Here is a 21,643-nt window from a genome sequence, read left to right as displayed (position 1 = left end):
ATGCAGGCAGATTTGGTACTGTGCAAACACAGCTTGCATGCACTACACATGGACACACACACTCTGCCTCGCCTGTGTGAATCAGTAGACATTTGCATATGTCAGGGGTCGTATTCGTCACTGTTCTCTGCTCCCAATGTGAGTGAGGGGAACCAGATCATCTTCACACACAAACCAGCCGCTTCCCTCCTACAGATTAAACGGCACACATACACACTCCTCACTCACTTGACAGCAGGGGTTCAATTTGGCAACTGGTCCAGTGGTTTTTAAAGGCCCAGTGTGCAATCCAACAGCAATTTACCTCAGTAGACGGACATTAAGAGCAGGATGAGAAGTCCATTTATTAAAAAAATTTTTAATAAATGGACTTCTCATTTCAAAGAAGGGTTTTATGTTTAGGCAAACTGTTAACACACAGGCTCTCTATCAGAACTTCATTCTTTTCTGTTACTGACTGAAATGAATTGTCACATCAACACCAGTGAAAACAAGATAACCAAACAGACACGCTGCTTCAAAAATGAAAATTAATGTTGGTGGTATTTGTTCTTCATATCTCATACACTGTCACATTTGAACCCAGAGTCCTTCTATGCTGCATTTATAATATTAACGAATAGCAGGAATACAGGCATCATCTTCAGATGTACCTATAGAATTTTTAATTGGGGGAACAACAGGCTTGGTTTTCTTAAATAAGTACTGCAGTGCATTTTTGTTATTTAGAAAAGACGAGCAATGTTGGTACAATTGCATCTTCCTATTTTGAAGTTTGGTGGGGGGCTAAAACTATTGTTATGTCAAAAAAAATCAAAGCAATTCCTGTAAAATATGGAGCGGGGAATGTTTTATGTTAAGTCAATATGAAAATAATGGCAGGAAAACATAAGAGACGATTAAGCTAGGTGGTTAAAATGTAAATATTAACCACAAGCATAATCGTTTGTGGCATAGAAGGACCCTGGAACCTACTTCATACTTTCCTTAGTCACGGCTGCTTGGCTATTGTTCCAATCTTGCTCTAAAAAAAAAAATAAATAAATAAAAGATTTCTCTTACTTTTTTATTTTTTCTCCTCAAGTATCAATTTTCCTCTGTATCAACTGGCACTGGTATCAAGTTTGAAATTCTTGTATTGTGACATCCTTGATAGGGGACGAATGGGGTTGTTGCTGTGAAAAGTGAATCCAAAGAGGAAGCACCTTAAATTTGGATTCTTTGTAACGGCTAGCTAGAGGTGACACCTCTGGTTTCAAAAAGAAGTCAGATTGCACAGAAGTCCAAGGAACAGACCAGTTTGGTTCCCTTGATCTCAGTCGAAGCTTGATGGTCTCATTCACTAGTTCCAAGTCTCCTTAAATATAACGTTATGTTTGTTTTTTAAATTATGTCTAATTTTGAAATCAAATACACAAGCAGAGTATGATTTAAGGCATTTCTGCTTTGACTGACAGTTGGATTAACAAATATGCATTTAATGACATTTACAAATCATCAAATGCAGATGGCAATGACTTGTTGATGATTGTTATGATGGCCCATAATGGAAAGAATTGACAATATGTGATTCTAAACAATATCTGAGAAACACAACAGCTTTGTTTGTCCTAAACACTGTGTACAGATCCTCTCATAGACAGACACACGTGCCCAGACAGGCTTAGGGATTGTAATGCATTTCCTTGTTGTTTTCATCTGTCATTCCTACTTTGTTTTCACTAGCAAACTGTGACACTCATGCCTGTTAACAGCCTGCTAAAAATAACCACGATTGAAAAAAAAAAAATACTCCACATTTACATGAAATCTTAAAAGTTAAAATCGTTTTTTAACCTCTGATCATCCGTGGTTTGTTTACCCTTCGTTTCTTTAGCTGAATTTCCTAAATATTAGCACTTTAGCACCTGAGCGCTGCACAGCAAGCACTAGCGTTTCTCCTTGGTTGGTGGTGTGTGAACCCATAATTGATGAGCTTCCAGAATTGCGGATTGGACCTTTAAATGTCAGATAGTGAGAAAGGAGGATGAGCATCCCTGCGTTTATGCAAGGAGGCACTTGTGCTGCGTCCATGTCTCTGCTCTGCTGACAGCACTGGCCCCAGTCACACAGCATTAGACCGCATCGGCAGAGCCACGCTCACACTCACATGCACACACAAAAGCGCACACATCCAGGGCCTCGGGCAAGCTCACGTACCATATTCATATTAGCTCATAAAACTGAACAACAGTCCAGTGTTTCTCTTTGGTGCATGCTTGTGTGCTTTTATGTGTGTTTGTGTTTTAGCAATTGTTCCCGTGGTGCGTGGATGTGCTTTGATCACACTGTTTCGACAATTGGGAAAAGCCCATTAAGAAGACGGGAACATTATCAAACTGTTTACGTTAAAAAAAGTAGCATTTGTGGTGCCTTTGTCAATCTCTTCCCCCCCCTTAATTAAGGAAGAGTTAAAAGTACTGACGGTGAGGACGTATTGTGTACGGGTGTATGATCAATGGCTTTTTTTCTCTGCACATTCACATGGAGACCATGTGTCATCCGGTGCTTCATAGCAAGATTAAAGGATGACTGTATATTCAACCAGCTGAGCCCTAGCTCACTGCACTCTGTACACTATGCAACTTATACAGACTGACAGACTGACAGACTGCCAAAACACAGCAAGTTTGAACACTTCTGCAGCCACACAGGAGGCGGGAATAAATTAGGACATGTTTTTTTTGAAGTTTGCACTCAAATTCAGTGTGAAATTTGTGAGGTGGGGGAAAAAAAACATAAAATGTACAAAACATTATTATTAATAGTTTATCTTGATCTTGACTCGACTCCAGGTCTATTCTAAATGATTAAATGTCAGTTTTGTGGTGGGTGGGACTTTATCAGCAAATCAACCTAACCTGATGTTGCAGGAAGATTTCTAAATCTTCATTTGAAGCTAACAAAACAAAGATTTTCACTAACGGCCACGAATGCTAATGAATACATGATTGCACTAGTCATGTGATATCATCAGTTGATGACAGCTAATGCATTCACTTAGGCATAAATTTACAATTAATTAATGCTATAGTTAATTATAACGCAAGCCGTCTCAGCGGAAGGTGTTCCTTTAATAATCAGATGTCACAAAAATAAGTCTCTGGTCTGTCTGATTGCGTTTTTTTTTCTGTTATTTTTTTTCTGAGAGGACCTTTCTGTTTTTAATCTTTTATAAATAGAAGCCTCAGTCCTTTAGACGTATTTATTTCCTTCTTCACCCTTAATGCTTGATGACATCAAGAAAGTATCAGAAACTGCAAATTAATAAATATGTATACTTTCATTATATACAATAACTGTTTATTTTACTGTATTTTATCTTATCTGTATTATGAACCTTTGAATTTAAGAGCTGTTGGTGCAAGTGAACCTCTTACAGAGTTTATATAGCTGATATATGCTTTACTTAGGTAGGTAAACTCCCTGAGACCTCATTTGCAAGAGAGACCTGACTCAGCACATGAAATGAGAAGAGGAAATGTAGCTGTAAGCAGTGATCAGAGGGCCGACTGCTTACTCCCTATCATTTTCCATGTGGGAAAAATGATGAAAGTAAGAGGCATATTTTTTTTTTAAATGAGGATTACAATAATACTGGTCTGTGCGAATCCTGTTTGTTTCCTGAGCTTCTGGTGACTTGACTCATTTTCATTCTTGATTACATAGAGTGGTTAATGTAGAGTGCCACTGTTTCTATCTAGTTGTTGGTTGACTTTTGTCAGAGTCAAGAAAAACTTTTTTAGACACAAATAATCATGTTATCTTGTTAAATAGAGACTTTCTGTTAATATTGCAGTTGGGCTGAACTCCGTCTTTCTCTAACATTAATGTTTTTGTTTAATTATTAGCCGTTAGCTAGTATATAATATTGCTAATAGTTAAACCACTAACAGTAAAACGGGAGCTGTAGTGGCCCTCAACGAATTTCTTATAAAAACTGGGGCATCAGTCTTTAAGGGGCTGTGTCCCCGCCTGTCTGCAGCAGTACTGTGTGGAGTTGTGTGTCAGCTGAAGGCATATCAAATAAAATAAAATAGATTAAATAAAATATTCTGTGTTGGTGTTGGTTTTGTGACATACCAATTGGAGACTTGTCAGAAGCTAGGCCTAGCTTAATGCATAAACTGTTTCGTTGTTCTCTTTGAATCTAATGGAGAAAATACGTTATATTTTCAAAGTGATGTTTTTAAGAGTTTTAAGTAGTGATTGAGCTTTCATCATTAGAAAAGGTCAAAAAGCAACTGAGGGTGGTTTAACGACTTCTGTGCAACCAACCAAACAGAGAAGCTTCCCCCTGCTGGCCGTTAGAAGGAATGCCAGTTAACGGCACTTTCACATCGGCTTCATTTTTCAGACCCGGACACAACATCCAACTTTTTATATACAGTCTGCATTTTTAAAATTCTGTGGTAATGCTCCTTTACTTGGTCAACCTCATCACCATGTCAGTACACAAAGCAGTTGCTGAGGTATGACCTCATTTTCAGTTTCATAGCTTTGCTGTTGGAATTGAAAACGTATCCATAACTTAAGTGCTTTGTCAGCATTAGTTTTCCACCATTCAACTATTCACTCTTCAAACAAATTTACAAGTGTGTGAGCTGAGAGTTTTTATGCACTGGTAGATGACAGGTGGGTGTAAGTACAGTATTGGCTGCTCGAATCCAAATGACATGTCATGTTATTGCTACACGATTGCCTCGCTCTCTTCCCACAAGTGGTCACTCATCAAAACACACTCAAGACTCCTTTGGATGAAGATCCTCAAATGTCAATAAGGAGGACTTTCCTGCATTCACACACTCACCACTCCCAGCACCATCATCCTCATCCTCCTCTTCCCTTCTTCCTCTTCTCCTCTCTGAAATATCACCATGCTACAAGGCAAAAGTTCGAGTGACATTTAATTAGGGAGTTTTCCTCTCATGCTGGGGTCCAGAGGGGCGGACTAGCTCTCAGCTGACATCTTAGCATTGTTTTGTTCACTGTTAAATACCCTTCAGTCAATCTGACTGTCTCCTGTCTCTTTTCCCTTCCCTGCTTCTAATTCAACAGTTTGTGTCCTGTACACTCAAGGAATAGCCAACAAGGAATGGAGAGAGGTGAGTACAGCGGTGGGATTGTGAAGGCATTGTGTATAAATGGCAGCAGTGCAGCTTTTCAGTGAGTCACGCTAAAGCTGTTTAAATCCTTTTTTTTTCAAGTTTGCCTGTGGGCCATTTGTTGAATGATGAAACAATTGCTAGTAATGGTTGATGATGGTTTTTGGGACATTTGTGTTAGTTTGAATTGACCAAATTTAACCAAGCTCACTCTGTTCTTGTGCTTTCTTGTGTTAATGATAGAATCTTAACAGTTATGTGCAGACATTTCTTTTTGGAAAGCATGAAAATGTTTAATTATGTTGCTGTCATTTGGTGTGCATCCATATTTATCCATTTGTGTAATTAAACTAGCTTAGCGAGTGCTATGTGGGCTAGAGATCTTTACAGGGCCTCTTTCAGGTGTCAGTGAGACCATGGCCTGATTTGGACTAATGCAATAAATCTATGCTGTAACTTTCCACATAACTTGAGATGCACTTCCCAAGAAATGTAACTACATGTCGGGTCGACGTTCAGTCTGCGACGACTGAATTACTTGTGCATGGGTCATAAAATTGTCTTTGCTACTATAAGATGAGACTATAAATATGAGTAAGGTTATGTTGCTGTGCTCCATCATTGCATTGAGATATTCCCGTGACAGTTAAGGAGAAAGGCACAGTTTCGGGAAACACTAATATGATTCCATTCACAAAACGTCTTCTTATCCCAAGTCAAAACATCAAAGTAGAAATATGTGTTGACAATGTATATTTAGAAAGAGTAAATGAAATAAAATTTCTTGGGGTGATCATTGACCACAAGCTCTGTTGGAAGCCACACATTACTTATGTTCGGGGGAAATTGGCACGGGGCATTGCCATCCTGGGGAAAGCAAAGCATATGTTGGATCAGAAAGCACTGCACATTTTATACTGTGCTTTACTACTGCCATATATGAGCTACTGTGTAGAGGTCTGGGGAAACACATACAAAAGTAACACACAAACAATAACTATAATACAGAAAAGGACCATTAGTAGGGATGGGTACCGGTATCCGGTGCCATGATGGCACCGGTTCTGACATAAACGGTAGTAACCAGACCGAAAAACAGGGCACATTTCGGTGCTTTATTTCGGTGCTTTTTTTTCCTGAGCTGTGATACACTTTGAATTCTAGCCAATCATTTTACGTTTCCGAGGATAGTAGGCGGGTCCAGGTACGTCCGTAGAGCTACAGATTAAAAATGCCCAAAGCGAAGCGGTGAAAAGTCTGGCTGTACTTCACAGCAAAAGATGCAAACTCAGCAGCCTGCAACAAGTGCTTTAAGGTGATACTGTGATACTGTCAAAGGAGGCAACACCTCGAATCCGATGAAACACCTGGCGACGCATAGCGTTTTTTTTAAAAGCCGAAAAATGCGCCGTATTTGATAGCTTGCTGCGAGACCTCACACCGAGCACATCTACTGCGGGTGTGGTGCCTGTTATCGGACCCAGAGTTAGCAACATCCCCCAAGAACCCGAAGAGGAGAGTCCTGGCCCCTAGCCCTGCCAGTGTAGCAGAAATGATGACGGATGATGATGGCAGCAGCAGCCGGTCTTCTCTGCGTGAGTAGCTTAATGTTGTTCGTGTGTAATTTACGTTGAGTAGGCTAACCACGTTATTACATTAATGCATGTAAGGTGAACTAGCAAACATCATCATAGCTACATGCGGCTGTCTTCTTGTTTGATGGCAGATACTCCCTTCACCCTGGCCAAAAAGGCTAAAATGACCAAAGAAAAAGTGGAAAACAGTTAAACATGAGAGGTTTTTGGACAAAGTTTGTGTTTTTTCCATTGTTTAAGCACTGCTTCCAGCCAAGAGTGATACCATATATGCCCCATAGCTGCAGAAAAGGCTAACATTGTTATCTTTTTACAAAAAAAACAGCTGAACATGAGAGGTTTCTGGACCAATTTTGTGTTATCCATTCTTTAGGCACCGGTTTGAGCACCGTTTAAGCACCGGCACCGTTTCAAAAGTACCGGTTTGGCACCGGTATCGGATAAAACCTAAACGATACCCATCCCTAGCCATTAGATCAATAAATAATGTAGGGTACAGGGACCATACAAATGCACTCTTTGTCAAAATGCAAGCTATTAAATTCCAAGACTTGGTGAAGCTTAAAACAGCGCAAATAATGTATAAAGTAAGAAATAAATTGCTTCCCAAAGAAATCTGTAAATTGTTCATAGAAAGAGAAGGTGGGTATAACTTAAGAGGGAAATGGAATTTAAAAATACAAAGTGCTAGAACAACTTTAAAAACGATGTCTATCTCAATTGCAGGAGTTAAATTATGGAACAGTCTAACAGAAGAAATAAAAGACAGTAAAAACATAAAACAGTTTAAAGTAAAATATAAAAACCTAATTTTAAGTATAAGTATAAGAATGAAGAAAACGAGGTTAACCCAGGACGGTAATGATGCTGGTAATGGTGTTGTGGTTCTTTTTTTGTTTTTTTTGTTTTGGTTTGTTTGTTTTTCCATAAATTGTGTATCTGCAAATATACACATTCTGTATTTTTCATATGAAAGAAACTATACTATGGTGGGGCTTGCTAATTTCTTGTTTTTGATTTATGTATGTTTTGTTTTGTTTTGCTTTACTTTTGTTTCATATGTTGTTTGTTTAATTTAAGACAAAAAAAAAAATTAAATGAATGAGAGATAAAACTTGAGGGGGTAGGGACAAATAAGTAAATACTTCTGCCTACTCCTTTTCAAACAAATAATGGAATGATATTTTGTAATGATTGTGAAGGCACATGTTTGAAATGTTTGAAATAAAATGAACTGAACTGAACTGAAATAGCACACACAATATCTCATGTGACCAAGTTAGAGTTCCTGGTGAATAAATGAATGAACAAGAAAGCAGTTTTTAAAGGAGTGGCACATGTTGTGCATGTGCTGAAGGTGAAATGTAAATATTACTATAATTAGCCTAGTTTCATGAAAAAGTGTCTGACATGAAGCTGGTGTGCTTATATGCTGTATGATTCAGATTGTCAGTTGTCAATGTCAGTGTGTCCCGCCCCCTTATTGCTCCCAGTAATAAAATATCACCTCTGTCATTTCCCTTCTAGTTTGGTAGGACAGAAGTCATCGACAACACCCTCAACCCCGACTTTGTCCGCAAGTTCATCCTTGACTATTTCTTCGAGGAGAGACAGAATCTACGCTTTGACCTGTAAGTTAACAGCTGACTTATCCGTGCTAATGTGTGCGCGCGTGTGTTTGTTATTGTGTACTAGCGTGTGTTGCGCAGGCACGGGTGCTGCTCTGTGTGGGGCGAAGTTGAGTTAGGACTGAAATATTCATGGCTTGCGCTGAGGGAGATGTACGTCTTCTCTCTTCTAAATAAAAGACAAGTTTTCGTGCCACTTTTTCACCAGCGTTTTCATTTTGAACTCATCCCATTTGTTCGTTGCTTGGTGACAAAATAGGGCCAGATGGCCGCAGTGAATCACACATTTTTTTGATGTCTATGATTCGCTTGTTGTTGGTTATTTCATCTTGGGTTCTACTAAAAAGACAAGTTTGTCATAGAGATATTTTAAGAGCGTCAACATACCACATCTGCCTTTTTTTTTTACCCCCAGCCTTATTTTTCTAAATGTGAAGTGCTGTGTGGTGTGCATAAAAGCCCTTATGAGAGTAACAAATGACCTCCTTTTAACAGCAGATGCAGAAGATTGCTCGGTCTTAATCCTTTTAGACCTAAGTGCATCGTTTGACACAGTTGATCATACAATTTTAATTGACTGCCTTAAGCACTGGGCGGGTATCTCTGGGTCAGTGCAGAGTTTCTTGCCGCTCACATAGAAGTTGTTATGCTAAAGGAGCTGATTTTTTCATCTGCCACATCAGAAAACAACCGACACCTTCCCTCAAGACCCCCTCCTGTTCTTTTCCCCTCCCCACCTTTCCTGCATGTAATTTTGCACTCTTTGCAGACATAATTTGTACGCTCATTAAAATTCAGAATATTTCCTGGTGTGTGAGTTTGTCACAACAGGCAACACACAAATTTGACGAATACATTAATATTTTTTTAATCCAGAGTTTTGATCTAAAATCATCGGCTCACTTTATGGCAACACTTTGAGGCCATGCTGTATTTTTGACTCGCTGACTTTAGAGATCATACTAAACCTTCTACAAACCTTTTGTAAATACATACCACAATATATAATAATAAATTACCAGTGGGAAAAAGCTGACCTCAGAGGAGTGAGTTGTGGTGGACTGATCTGCATTGGCACACTGCATTGGTGCGGGTGGACCACAATAAGCCATTTAAAGTTTAATAAGTGTAATCCAAAGGCTGTGCTTGTGCGCATGTGACTGACTATGAGTAGGCATTGCTAGTCTGCTGGTAGAAAAGAAGCTGATGAATAACTGTGATTGCGATGCATGAATCACATGGCTAAAGCAGATCATCTCTTTAAAGATTAAAAATTGTGAAACTAAATATAAAAAACCCCAAACATTTAAATCAACGCATTTATCCCTGCTGATGCTGTGTTTTCACTGAGAGCCTTGTGTCAGGTTTGTTTCTTTGTACCAGGCTGAGTTTCATCAAACTACTACGGCCACAGAAAGAAGCCGATACGATGTGGCTCTGGATCATTTTTCTTTAACGTTGTGCTGGCTGGGTATTGGCTCTAGTGGAGATCTGCACTTTCAGAGTGCCCCTCTTTCATCTGACTTCCTGTCAGCAAGATTAGAGAAAACCACCAAGCTAAATTTAACAAAACTTGACGGAGAGGTCGAGTGTAGGCAGAGGACAAAGCCATTAAATCAGGGTGTCGAATCATTTCATTTTGTCAACCGCACACAGCTCGATTGGCTCTCTAGTGGGCTGACCAGTAAAACTGCTGCAGAATGACCGATTGAAAACACCTCTGAAATTTTGACTTTGTTTTAGTGCAAAGAATTACAAGTACATGTTGAAACATTTGCATTTAATGAAGTTTAAAAAAAGTACCCAGATGAACAGCCTAAGACGTTTCTAGAAAAAAGAGAGCTCAGTCCTTTTTTTTCTCAGTCAGTCTTTTCACTTCTCCACTTCTATTGCTGTAAGTCAAAAACAGACATTTACACATCTCGGCTTAGCCACTTTACTTTAATGCAGTTTTATGTTTGTCAGTACAAGGCTGTAAAAGTGATGGTTCGGACTCAGACTACCACTCTCCGATAGGGATGGGTATCGAAACCCGGTTCTTGTTGAGAACCGGTTCCCACTGTTTCAATTCCTTGGAATTGTTTGCCATTTTTGCAAACGATTCCCTTATCGATTCCAGTTGCCCCGAATGACGTCACCACGTTGCGGAACGTCATTTACCTGGCAGGAAACACGGCGCGTGAGCGGCTCAAACGCTCAAAAGTTTGGTTATACTTTACGAGAACGGATGACAACGGGGCAACTTGCAATACTTGCAAAGTCGATATTTCATTTAAGGGAGGAGTCAAAGGAGCTTGCAAAGAAAAGCGTCTGGACTTCTTTAAGTTACTTGAAGACGTTTCACCTCTCATCCGAGAAGCTTCTTCAGTTCTAAGGTCAAATGGTGGAGAGTCCCAGATATAAACCTAGTGGGAGTATCCCCCCACAGAGGGACAAAAGGACCCCCTGATGATCCTCTAATCGCCTGAGCCAAGGTGTGAAACTGGGTGTGGGTCCCAATCAGCCAGAGTTTCGGGTGTGTTCATTGTGAAACCTGGCCCCACCTGTGCCATGCGCTTGTGAAGTGGCACAACACAGAAGAGCCACCTCCACAGGACAAGACTCAGCAGTCCATCTGCATCTTAAGGATAAAGGACACTCTTTCGAGGATGCCAATGTTCACATTTTGGACAGAGAGGACAGATGGTTGAAAGAGGAGTGACAGAAGCCATCTATGTCCACTGTGAGCGACCATCTTTGAACAGAGGCGGGGGTTTACGACACCAACTCTCTGCCATCTATAATCCAGTTTTGAGATCCCTTCCCAGACGCCTTAACGCCCACTCACATCCTGGGCCGTCTGACCTCAGGAATTCGCATGATAAGGTGGGGCCAGGTTTCACAATGAACACACCCGAAACTCTGGCTGATTGGGACCCACACCCAGTTTCACACCTTGGCTCAGGCGATTAGAGGATCATCAGGGGGTCCTTTTGTCCCTCTGTGGGGGGATACTCCCACTAGGTTTATATCTGGGACTCTCCACCATTTGACCTTAGAACTGAAGAAGCTTCTCGGATGAGAGGTGAAACGTCTTCAAGTAACTTAAAGAAGTCCAGACGCTTTTCTTTGCAAGCTCCTTTGACTACGATGACCTGGATGACTGAGAACCTTCACAGACATTTAAGGGAGGAAACACTACGAATATGCAAAAAACACCCGATAACCTTAAATGAATGTCGTGTTTTTAATTCCGCTCCGGACTCGTGAATCTCAACCCAGCAGCAGCGGTAACGTTTGCACGTCCTCTCCCGTTAATGCGGCAGGTAAATAATCAACAACAGTGCATATTATGTTTGCGCGATCTGCCTTATCACAAAACCTGCCATTACTGTGCATTTAGGTGACCATGATGAGAGAGACAGACAGAGTCTGGCTGGCTCAGATGCTGGCAGTTGTCGCTGCAGTCTACTGGTAGCGTCTCCTTTCAGGCCAGGATAGACGAATGTCACCGAGCAGTGACTAAGTTTGTGGTAAAGGCTTGCACCCATTTGCCACAGCAGATGCCCCCGATTTTCGGTAAGTGAATGTGTTTAATTGTAGGCAGGGACATTACTGGATATTCTTGTGTAATTGCTACTGAATAATTTATATTATACTTTGTTATTGCTACAGAAGAATATTTATTTTAGTATTTTACATTTACAATTTTTTTTCCTGGGGACCCTGTGACACCCCATTGAAGAGCCGTAGCCTGTGGATCTCTTAAGATCTCACTGTCGGGTTTGTAAGGCCATGTTACTCCTAAATTTCTATCTTGTTTGAAGAGAAGATATAAAACAAAGTTCTAAGCTATTCGACCTTAGTGTTCTCCTTTTTTTTAAAAAGAATCGATAAGAGAATCGATAAAGAATCGAATCGTTAAACAGAATCGAAAATGGAATCGGAATCGTGGAAATCTTATCAATACCCATCCCTACTCTCCGAATACGAGGAGGGCCAGATTTGATCTGGTTCTGGTCCCTTTTTCTTTCACTTAATTGTGCTCTGTTTATATTTATGCATTTTTAAATGCACGTGGCTTTTTAAAAATTGTGTGGTACCACAGTATCTGGTAGAAAATACACAAAACAACACAAGGAAAATATAAAATATAGCTAGTACATATGTCCCTCAAACAAATTTAATCAGTAGCTCAATGAACAAAAGAACAGTTTCCAAAGTTTTCACAAGGCTGAGTTTTATTGAACACTTGTTTTACATAAAGTTATTTCAGCTTAGTAAAATAGCTGGTGGACAATTGGCAGTTAGGCTTATTTGCATTATTACATGTACATGCTCTGTTATCCACACACATACTGTACATACATACTGTATGCATCTCCAGCCGTGGTGTATGAAAATGAACAGAGAAATGGCATTAATAGACAAACTATCAAAGCAAGACTGCAGTGCATTTTTTTCCTATTGTGTTCAAGCCTCACACATCGTCATTGTATTTTCCTGTGGTAGCTCATGAAATATGGAATGGCTCTTTTGTTTGTTCACTTGTTGGCCTGTCAGCATGGCCGCATGCTGCTCACAAGCTGTGGGAGGTTATAGTTAAGGTCAAGGAGGGATTCTGGGTGTGTGTTTGTGTGTAGATACAAAGTGCTTGTGCAGGTAGTGTATTGTATTTTAAGTTGGTTAATGGTTTGTGTCAGACACTCTGGATTGTTTGAATACATTTAGTCATGTAGATATGCACTGTGTGTTCCACTTTGTTTGAGGTGTAAGTATTTATATGTGTGCATTAGTGGTTTTTTTTTAAAGGGTACATGTTAAGAATATATGATGGGGCTGGGAGATGTATAGCTCTTTTATTCTTGTTAAAAATATTTACTGCTAAACAAAATTAAAGTAACACTTTGTAAAGACATCAGATCACAAAGGAAACAAATATCATGCTGGATATCTATACTGACATGGAGTGGGTAACGGTTTGGTAGAAATGAAAATGATCAGCCTATGGGCGGCTGAATTCAAAAACACCCAAAAATAAATATGAAAAATGATGGACTAAAGCATAATGTCTCAGATATGTTCTATTGGATTTAAGTCAGGCAAGTGTGGGGGACAGTCAATGGTATAAATTCCTTCATCCTCCAGGAACTGCCTTCATAGACATATGAAGCCAGGCCTTGTTGTGCACCAGGAGGAACCCAGGACCCACTGTACTAGCGTAGGATTTCATCCAGATACCTCATGGCAGGCAGTCAGGGTGCCGCTGCCTTGCCTGTAGAGGTCTGTGCATCCCTCCGGAGATATGCCTCCCCAACCATCACTGAACCACCACCAAACCAATCATGCTGAACGATGTTACAGGCAGTATAATGCTCTCCGTGGCGTCTCCAGACCCTTTCACAGCTGTCACATGTGTTCAGGGTAAACCTGCTCTTATCTGTGAGAGTACTGGTGATGGATCTGCCAGTTCTGGTATTCTATGGCAAATGCCAGTCAGGCCCCACAGTGCCTGATTGGCATTTACCCTCTGGCCAACCTCATTTGGGCCTTCAGGCCACCCTCGTGAAAACAGACATGCACACCAGTGTTACGTTGTAGCTCTGGCTACAATCTATATATATCTATATATATATATCTATCTATATATATATATCTATCTATATATCTATCTATATATCTATCTATATATATATATATATATATATATATATATATATATATATATATATATATATATATATATATATAGAGATAGAGATAGAGATAGATATATAGATAGAGATAGATATATAGATAGAGATAGATCTATAGATCTATATATATATATAGATCTATAGATCTATATATATATATATATATATATATATATATATATATATATAGCAGCAGTGACACACTAGTGCACTCATTAACACCAAAGCAGCTGAAACTGATTAACAACCTCCTCTTTTATTTAACTGATCAGATCAATATCCCACAAGTTTAACTGACTTGATGCTATACTCTGATTGAAACATTTTTTTAAGCACTTTATATGCAGCCCGTCTTGACTAAAACAGATTGAGAAGTATTGGATTGAGATCTGGTGACTGTGGAGGCCATTTGAGTACAGTGAACTATGCTGAACACTGTACAGTGTTTAGTTCAGAAAGATATTTTGAGATGATCTAAGCTTATTCTGGTAGTAGCAACCATTAGAAAATGGGTATGCTGTGGTTATAAAGCGATGTGGTCAGCAACAGTACTGTGTTAGCCTGTGGGATTTAAATTATGCTCAGTTGGTACTAAGGGGGCACTTGGAAAATATCCCCCAACCATTGATACAAAACAGGATGCATCCACTCTTACATATCCTGTCACACGTTCTCCTCTGACCTCTGGCATCAAAAGGGCATTTTCACCAGAGAACTGCTGCTCATTGGATATTTTCTCTTTTTCAGTCTATTTCTCTATAAATCCTCAAGATGGTTGTGGAAAAAGTAGTAGATCAGCATATATCTGAAGTACTCACATTTGCCTATCTGGCACCAACAACTGTTTCGTGTTCAAAGTTAACATGAAAGCACATGTCGACATGCCCAGATGCATTGAGTTATGATATGAAACTAAACAATATATTGCATTGTATTTGAGTTGTAAAATACTGACTGTTGATGATAACCTCTCAACCTCACTTCATACCTTTACCGTATGAATCAAATAACATAAAGAAATGGTTCTCATTTGACACACCAGTCTGTTTTAAAAGAACTGCTTGTAATATTTCTCACAGAAAATACAGACCTAAATATTCTGTACTGCACCATCTCGCAATAAAAATAAAGAGAGATGATGTTCATCTATATCATCCAGCCATAGAGAATGTGTTTTTGAATGTCTCTGTGTGTAAAAGTATAAATAACTCAAGCATTTCTGTGCATGTGCTTTAACGTTTGTGTGTATATCCCTGTGGACCAGAGGAATGTAGTGCAGACTTTGCCAGAATATCATACAAGATGTTAAAAGCTGACAAGTAGTGAAGAGTGGGTGATGGAATGTGTGTGTGTAGTGTGTGTGTGTGTGTGTGTGTGTGTGTGTGTGTCTGTGCGCCGTCTAGCCGACTCCCTGTGGGGCTTCTTGTGAGTGGGTGAGCATCAGGCCCTTGTTACTATCTTCTGGGCTGATGGTCCTGTGATCACTCGCAGCTAGGACATGGCGACGCCCACACACACTGCCTGCCCTCAAACCAAGACAAATGTCCAGATACACACACACACATGCGCGCGCATACACACACACACACACACACACACACACACGCATACATGCATACACTTTACTGCTCAAGCAGTCTTTTGCACTCATGTTGAGCTTTAACATGCATGTACACACACAGGTTCTTTCTCATTACAGGACCAGTAACTGCACTCGCCTCCTGCTTTGTCCTGAGGTCTGAGACTCATTTCATTGCTGCTCCTACACTCCTTCCTTACTGCCATCTTCTTTATAAAGCTTCAGATCCCTTCAATAGACCCATATAGCCAGCTAGCACTAAGCCCCCACAAACTGCCCTTACAGACGCTGGCCATGCCGAATGCTCCCCTACTTTATTTATTTGATGGTTTGAGATGCTCCCCCTGGGTGGATGGTGGTCTAATCAAGTGTTGCAAATTGGATCAGACCTCAAAAAATGAAGTGAAATGCTCACCAAAAAAGGAATACAATAAAGATATAGCTATATAAAAATATTTAAGGTACTCAAGAATAAAAGAGTGGAACCAATTTCATGTTCAGATTTGCTTAAATATATTAATGTTGAATATCTCCTGCAAAACAAAGACCTTTACAGAGCAGAAGAAGAAATTCACCATGAAGAATGCATGTCATGTTTCTTTTCCATTTTGGGGGAAGAAAAAAAACAATAAATATTGACTGAATTTGAACTGAAAAACAAAATAAATGATGGCACAGTGTGAAATACACACAGCTTTATATATAAATGTAAAAGTTTGTGCATTAGAGGAAGCCTCTCTTTCACTGTGGTAATATAAATACTGCATTATTGCTGTAATCCAGAATGTTAACATTAAAATACGATGAAAACAACGGGAAACATTGAGATTTAAAATATAGACAAGATGTGATTGGGACAAAGAAGCAGGCTGAAAACTAACATACACACCATCCAAGATGAAAGAACAAAATATTCCCTGTGTATGTACACAAGGAATCGAACAAAAGAGTATGAGAAGAATTGAATATAGTCTGTTTTATTCTGTTTTAGTTGCAGAAGTTTTGAAGCCTATCCCAGCTACAGAAAAGCCCCGGCCAGGTGGTGGAGTCGAACAAAGGTCCTTCATGCTGTGAGGCAATAGTGCTAACCATGCCACAGTGCTGCACTGGGATGCAAACTTTTCTATTATTTTTTGTAAATATAACATGCATGTCAATATTCTTAATCATAAAAATATTTATAATGCATAATAATATGCATTTTAGAAGAAAAAACGGTGACTAGTGAAAATGTGCACATGCGCTGACACTAAAAACACTAGTAACAGTAGAAACAACAGCAAATAGAAAAATGTTGCAAAAGTACACAGAAAAACCTAGCTGATAAGCTAACAGTAGATAGACGTTTGCTAACAGTAACAAATATGTGTCTATAGTATTATACTTTTAAATGCAATCCTTTACAAGTTTTTTGCTCTTTTACTTCTGCAGTTGTTCCATCACGTTATTGTGTCCCACTTTTCCATTTGCAGATATTTAAGTTTTTTTTGACCTCTCAGAGCCACCATACTTTTCTCTAAGGCAACACGGTCAGTGTCAAATAATGAGGTCAGTGTTGAATCTCTGAAAGCCAAAAGCTCAGGTCTCAGGCTGCTTCTGAGAGTTTTTCTACTCTTGGTTTGGTATGATCTCAGTGAGCGGATATATCCTTAATGTCGTCATGGCAGACACATAACTCTGCAGCTCCACCCACCTGCTTTTTCAGAGCTTTTGTTTGTGAGGGGCAGCCAATCAGAAGAAAGCTTTCTGAAAGCAAAAGGGGAGAAAGATACAACTTAATAAGAGCCTTTTAATTGGCCTTGGACTACATGAGCTGAAGGTCGGATGGTTTTTCACTTCTTTTTATAGCAGTATTTTTGGTAAAACATCATCTCGATCATGTGAGTGTAGAGGCCGCTAATAAAATATTTGTGTGATATCTTGTGTCAGTCAGCCTGAAAGCTTTTCAGTGGTTTATGAAGCTGTTAGGAAACAACGCTGAAGTGTCAGTGAGCCGTTGTCTGTTGTTTGCCTGCCTCTTCGGCCCCATTTATTTGTGCGCTGTCATTAGTCATTGTTGCTCAGTTCAAACAGAGCTCTGAGCAGCAACCCCCCACTCCCAAAGACAGACAGCGCAGGACCGAGAGAAATCCTGTCTGGCCCAGTGCCGATGCAGAGTGACGTCATCTACATAAACATTCACGCACGAACGTCCAGTCATACACAGCAAATGTGCACTCACAAGACGCCATGGGACATCTACTCTAGCACTCTTGTGTGTGTTCGTGTGTATGTGCGGGTGAACATGTGCCGCCAAATCATCATACATACATCTTTTTTTCCCCCGCTCTCCCTCTCGTGCTCCCTCTCTTTTTTATCTCTTGCTCTCTTTGGGTCTCTTATAATGAAATAAAATTAAATGAATCATTTATGAACCTTTGGGAGTGACAGAGGCAAGGGGCGAATAGAACATGAAGCGCACCTGTGCATTTTGCTGGCAGCGTGTTGCGTAACAGTAGCGTGTCTTCCTTGCGCTTATGGAAATATATTAGTAATGGCACTGTACTCGAGCTCTCTTCCACATCCTGTAGTGACACACGGCATCTCCCCGTTTTGTCAGCAGGCGCCTTATCGTACATGGCATGCTGTCTGTAGAAAGAAACGCTCAGGCTCTTCCATTTACACACTCGGCTGCACACTGCTGCACATACACCGCACTCGCATATTGACACACACCTGACACACCGAAGGAGGTTCCGTGGTGCAGGAAATAAATAAAGCTGGATAAATTGCTCTGTGGGGAGCTAAGTAGATTAGATGGCATGCACAACATAGCTGCTGCGTTTGGTTTTGGACAAATGTTAGGATGGACAAATACAGGAATTGCTCATTTCTGAATCCTTTACGAGCGTTTGTTAGGAAGCGGCGATCACAGATGGAAGTCATAAATCTGCAAGATCTGCCACATTTATTTTTTCATTTGACAACTGTAAGCTCAGTGGGCACCAGAAAATTAACACTGCATGCCTCAAGAGAAAGCCTGTAAGTTTTTAGTAAAACCTTCAACAGCATCAGAAGGAGCCAAGTGAAGCTTGTTAAGCTGCCTAAAGTGATTACATTTGAGTTGGTGTCTTTTGGGTCTGAATAAAAAGTGAAAACTGAGGGAGTTAGAGCGAAGCTTCAGGGCTCTGTTTCAGGTTAATGGCTCAAGGCCACATTTCCTACCACTAGTGTAACACAACCAAATATCCAGCTAAATGATCGTCTTGTGTTGTGAGTAATGTAGCCATCAGGTTTGACACGAAATGAGAGTAGACTGGATCTAAAAAAAAAAACCCAAACCAAAACAAAAAATTATTGGTCCAATTTTTCCATTGAGTCAAAAAGTTTGTTATCAGATTGCCCCTGGTGGGATACTGATTTATCCAGACTTTGTCACAACTCATTATAGATTAAGGGAAGAATGAATATTTAGTGATTGTACATCACCTTATATCATTTTCAGTTTGGACAGACTGTAAAAATGAATTGTTGCTTATAGTGCTACAGGCAGTGTCAAAATCGCTCTGTTAATGTTTTTGTCATCTGGTGTTAGCATCCTCTCAGGTATTACCAAAGTCCAGGGGACTTGTGCATCCAATGCATTCTCTTACCATACATGAGATCTTGTTTGGTGTTGGTGCACCGACAGACTAGCTACAACAATACTGGGTGCCAAGAGCACTCCATCCATCCATCATATACTGCTGAAGTATGGTGGTGGTAGCAGCAGGCTAAGTAGAGTGTCCCCCGACCTGCAAGTAGGTTGCAGGTCTACCCCATGGGGTTTCCTGTCACTTGCGTGAAGGGCTGTCAAACAAAATGATGCTCAGATACTAAATCAATACTAAAAATTACTATAAAAACTACTATATTACTGCTCTTCTAATTGGTACACAATTTCAAATAGCACAGTTGCAAGCAGGCAGGTAAAAAAACCCTCAACACTAGTAGTAATATGTACTGTAGTTAAAAACTTTGAGAGGAATATTGAGAGGTCATTAAATCTCATTAAATGTTAACCTGGTCCAAGTTGTTTAATTTTGACCAAATTTTTAATTTCATTTTTACTTGTTATTTAGATTTAGACACTAAATAAATTGTGTGGTTGGGTTTAGGCACTTAGATGCACTTGCTTATAGGTTAAGACTATAGTTTGGGTTGAAATACATCTGTATGAAAAATGACAAACCTAGAGTGACACGCTCATCATGTTAATACATGTACAATAACCTGATGCAGCAACAAAAACTGCAGGACTGGTGCCTCTCTGGCTGGTTCCAGACCTACCCAGATTCTACTCGAGAGTACATGTCTTAAGTAAAATCTCATTGGAGTTTCTTATTGCTTCAGTCAGTGGATTTGCGATTTAGCTGAAATAGAATAGCTAAACCTTGAGGCAATGCGGGGCCTTGTTGTGCTTTAAAGTTAACAATATTCCCAGATGCAAAAATTCTCCAAAAGCATTTAAGCACCTAATCACTATATTACTCATCATGAGTGTAAGAATGGACCACTGAGATCCATTAATCTGTGATGGGTGTGTTTGTGTATGTCTGACTGTGTGCAGGTGCATGTATGTGCATATGCATATATAATATAAATACTATAGATGATAGTTATATGAAGTTTTATAAACGTGGTGTTTATTGAATACAATACGTAGCATGCTGACTCTGGTTGATTCCCTGAATATTTCTGTGTTATTTCTTTCTTTTTGAAATATATTTTATGCAGTTTTTAAAATAATCTAATTGGCAGTGTAGATACATACTGACTACAAACCAAAAGCTATTAAACCGTCATAATTGAAAGCTGGAAAATTTGGGTGGTAAAATTGCTGAAGCCTTCACCTGACCTAAAAGTACTGAGCCTGGTAATTATGTACCCACATGCATGAAATCGTTTTAGTGAAGCTTTTGGTCCTGCCATCACAAACCTGTGTTAAGCATGAATAGCTTCTTTACAGTGATTAGTGAGAACTGCTGTACCTTGCATTAATGCCTCTAGATAATGAAGGCAAAAAATTGACACTACGGTCCCCTTTCAGTCACATATCTGTCAGTCAGTTTGTGCTGCCACTGTCCATGTTCGGATATTTAATCTTTTTCCTTTTTCTCTGCAGGTATGATTTAGACTGCAAGAGTGACAACCTCTCCAGACATGTGAGTGTCTCTTTCACCTCAGCTGTTCAACAATCAGTCATGCATTCATTTCAATTTTATACAGCCACAGTTAACCTTCCAGAACAATAGCAGCCTGATTTGAATCTGAATGTTGGGGGTAAAAGTAGTGATCATAAACACACATGCAAAGCAACCAAAGAGCTTTTCAGGGTGACAAGGTGGACTATTCTTGACTGACCAAGTCAAGTAAGTGATCTCAGTCTGATTGAACTTTGTTCCATTTACTGAAGGCCAGAATAAAGGCTGAGAGCCACACAGCAACCAAGGGCTGAGGTTTAAAGTGTTTCCTTATGTCTGTAGGTCACCAAGACCTCACACCTCATAGATGCTGTTCATGTTTAAAAAACAAAGAAAAACAAAAAATAGCAGCTGATTAGAGATAAATCAGGGCACTGAGTTATGGGTGCATCTGCTACTTTGCATATACTCTTTCTTTTAAAATAATACTTTTTTGATACTTTTGGTTTTCTAGCACAAGTTAAATGCAAAGTGATCGAAAAGTTCCTGAAAGTTAAAAACGAATTTATATTTTACCAGTCTTGCCGTTAAAGTCATCTTGTGCATTTTCCAGACCACGTTCAGTTCGGCTGATAATTTGAAATAGCTTTTTGGAAGCTGTGTTTTGACACATCTGGGAATTGACCGCAGTGCTTAATAAAAACAGACGGTCCCTGAAGGCAGCACATCAGTCAGGTGTTTGATTGAGAGCACACATTTGTTTTCACAAATGTAAAGAGAATCAGAGCAGAGTTAAAATGAATGATCCATGCAATGAGATCTATTGCACGGAAACAAAATAGGACCTTTTTGTGAATTGA

General features: G+C 39.7%; 1 protein-coding gene across 1 annotated transcript in view; it reads left to right on the top strand.

Annotated features, from left to right (window-relative positions):
• The window catches only part of LOC146383064 (copine-8-like), an 80,478-nt gene that overhangs the window by 16,095 nt on the left and 42,740 nt on the right, over nucleotides 1-21,643 (top strand). Inside the window, exons 3-5 of the mRNA XM_084934195.1 lie at nucleotides 5,098-5,144; nucleotides 8,267-8,370; nucleotides 20,765-20,804. Coding sequence (XP_084790321.1) covers nucleotides 5,098-5,144; nucleotides 8,267-8,370; nucleotides 20,765-20,804 — 191 coding nt within the window. The remainder of the gene's footprint in view (nucleotides 1-5,097; nucleotides 5,145-8,266; nucleotides 8,371-20,764; nucleotides 20,805-21,643) is intronic.

The sequence above is a fragment of the Perissodus microlepis genome, chromosome 7 (genome assembly GCF_051167445.1).
Source record: "Perissodus microlepis isolate ML-2025 ecotype Zambia chromosome 7, ASM5116744v1, whole genome shotgun sequence".
In the NCBI taxonomy this organism is placed as follows: Eukaryota; Metazoa; Chordata; class Actinopteri; order Cichliformes; family Cichlidae; genus Perissodus; species Perissodus microlepis.
The sequence above is the reverse complement of the archived record's forward strand: the minus strand, read 5'-3'. Positions and strand labels throughout refer to the sequence as shown.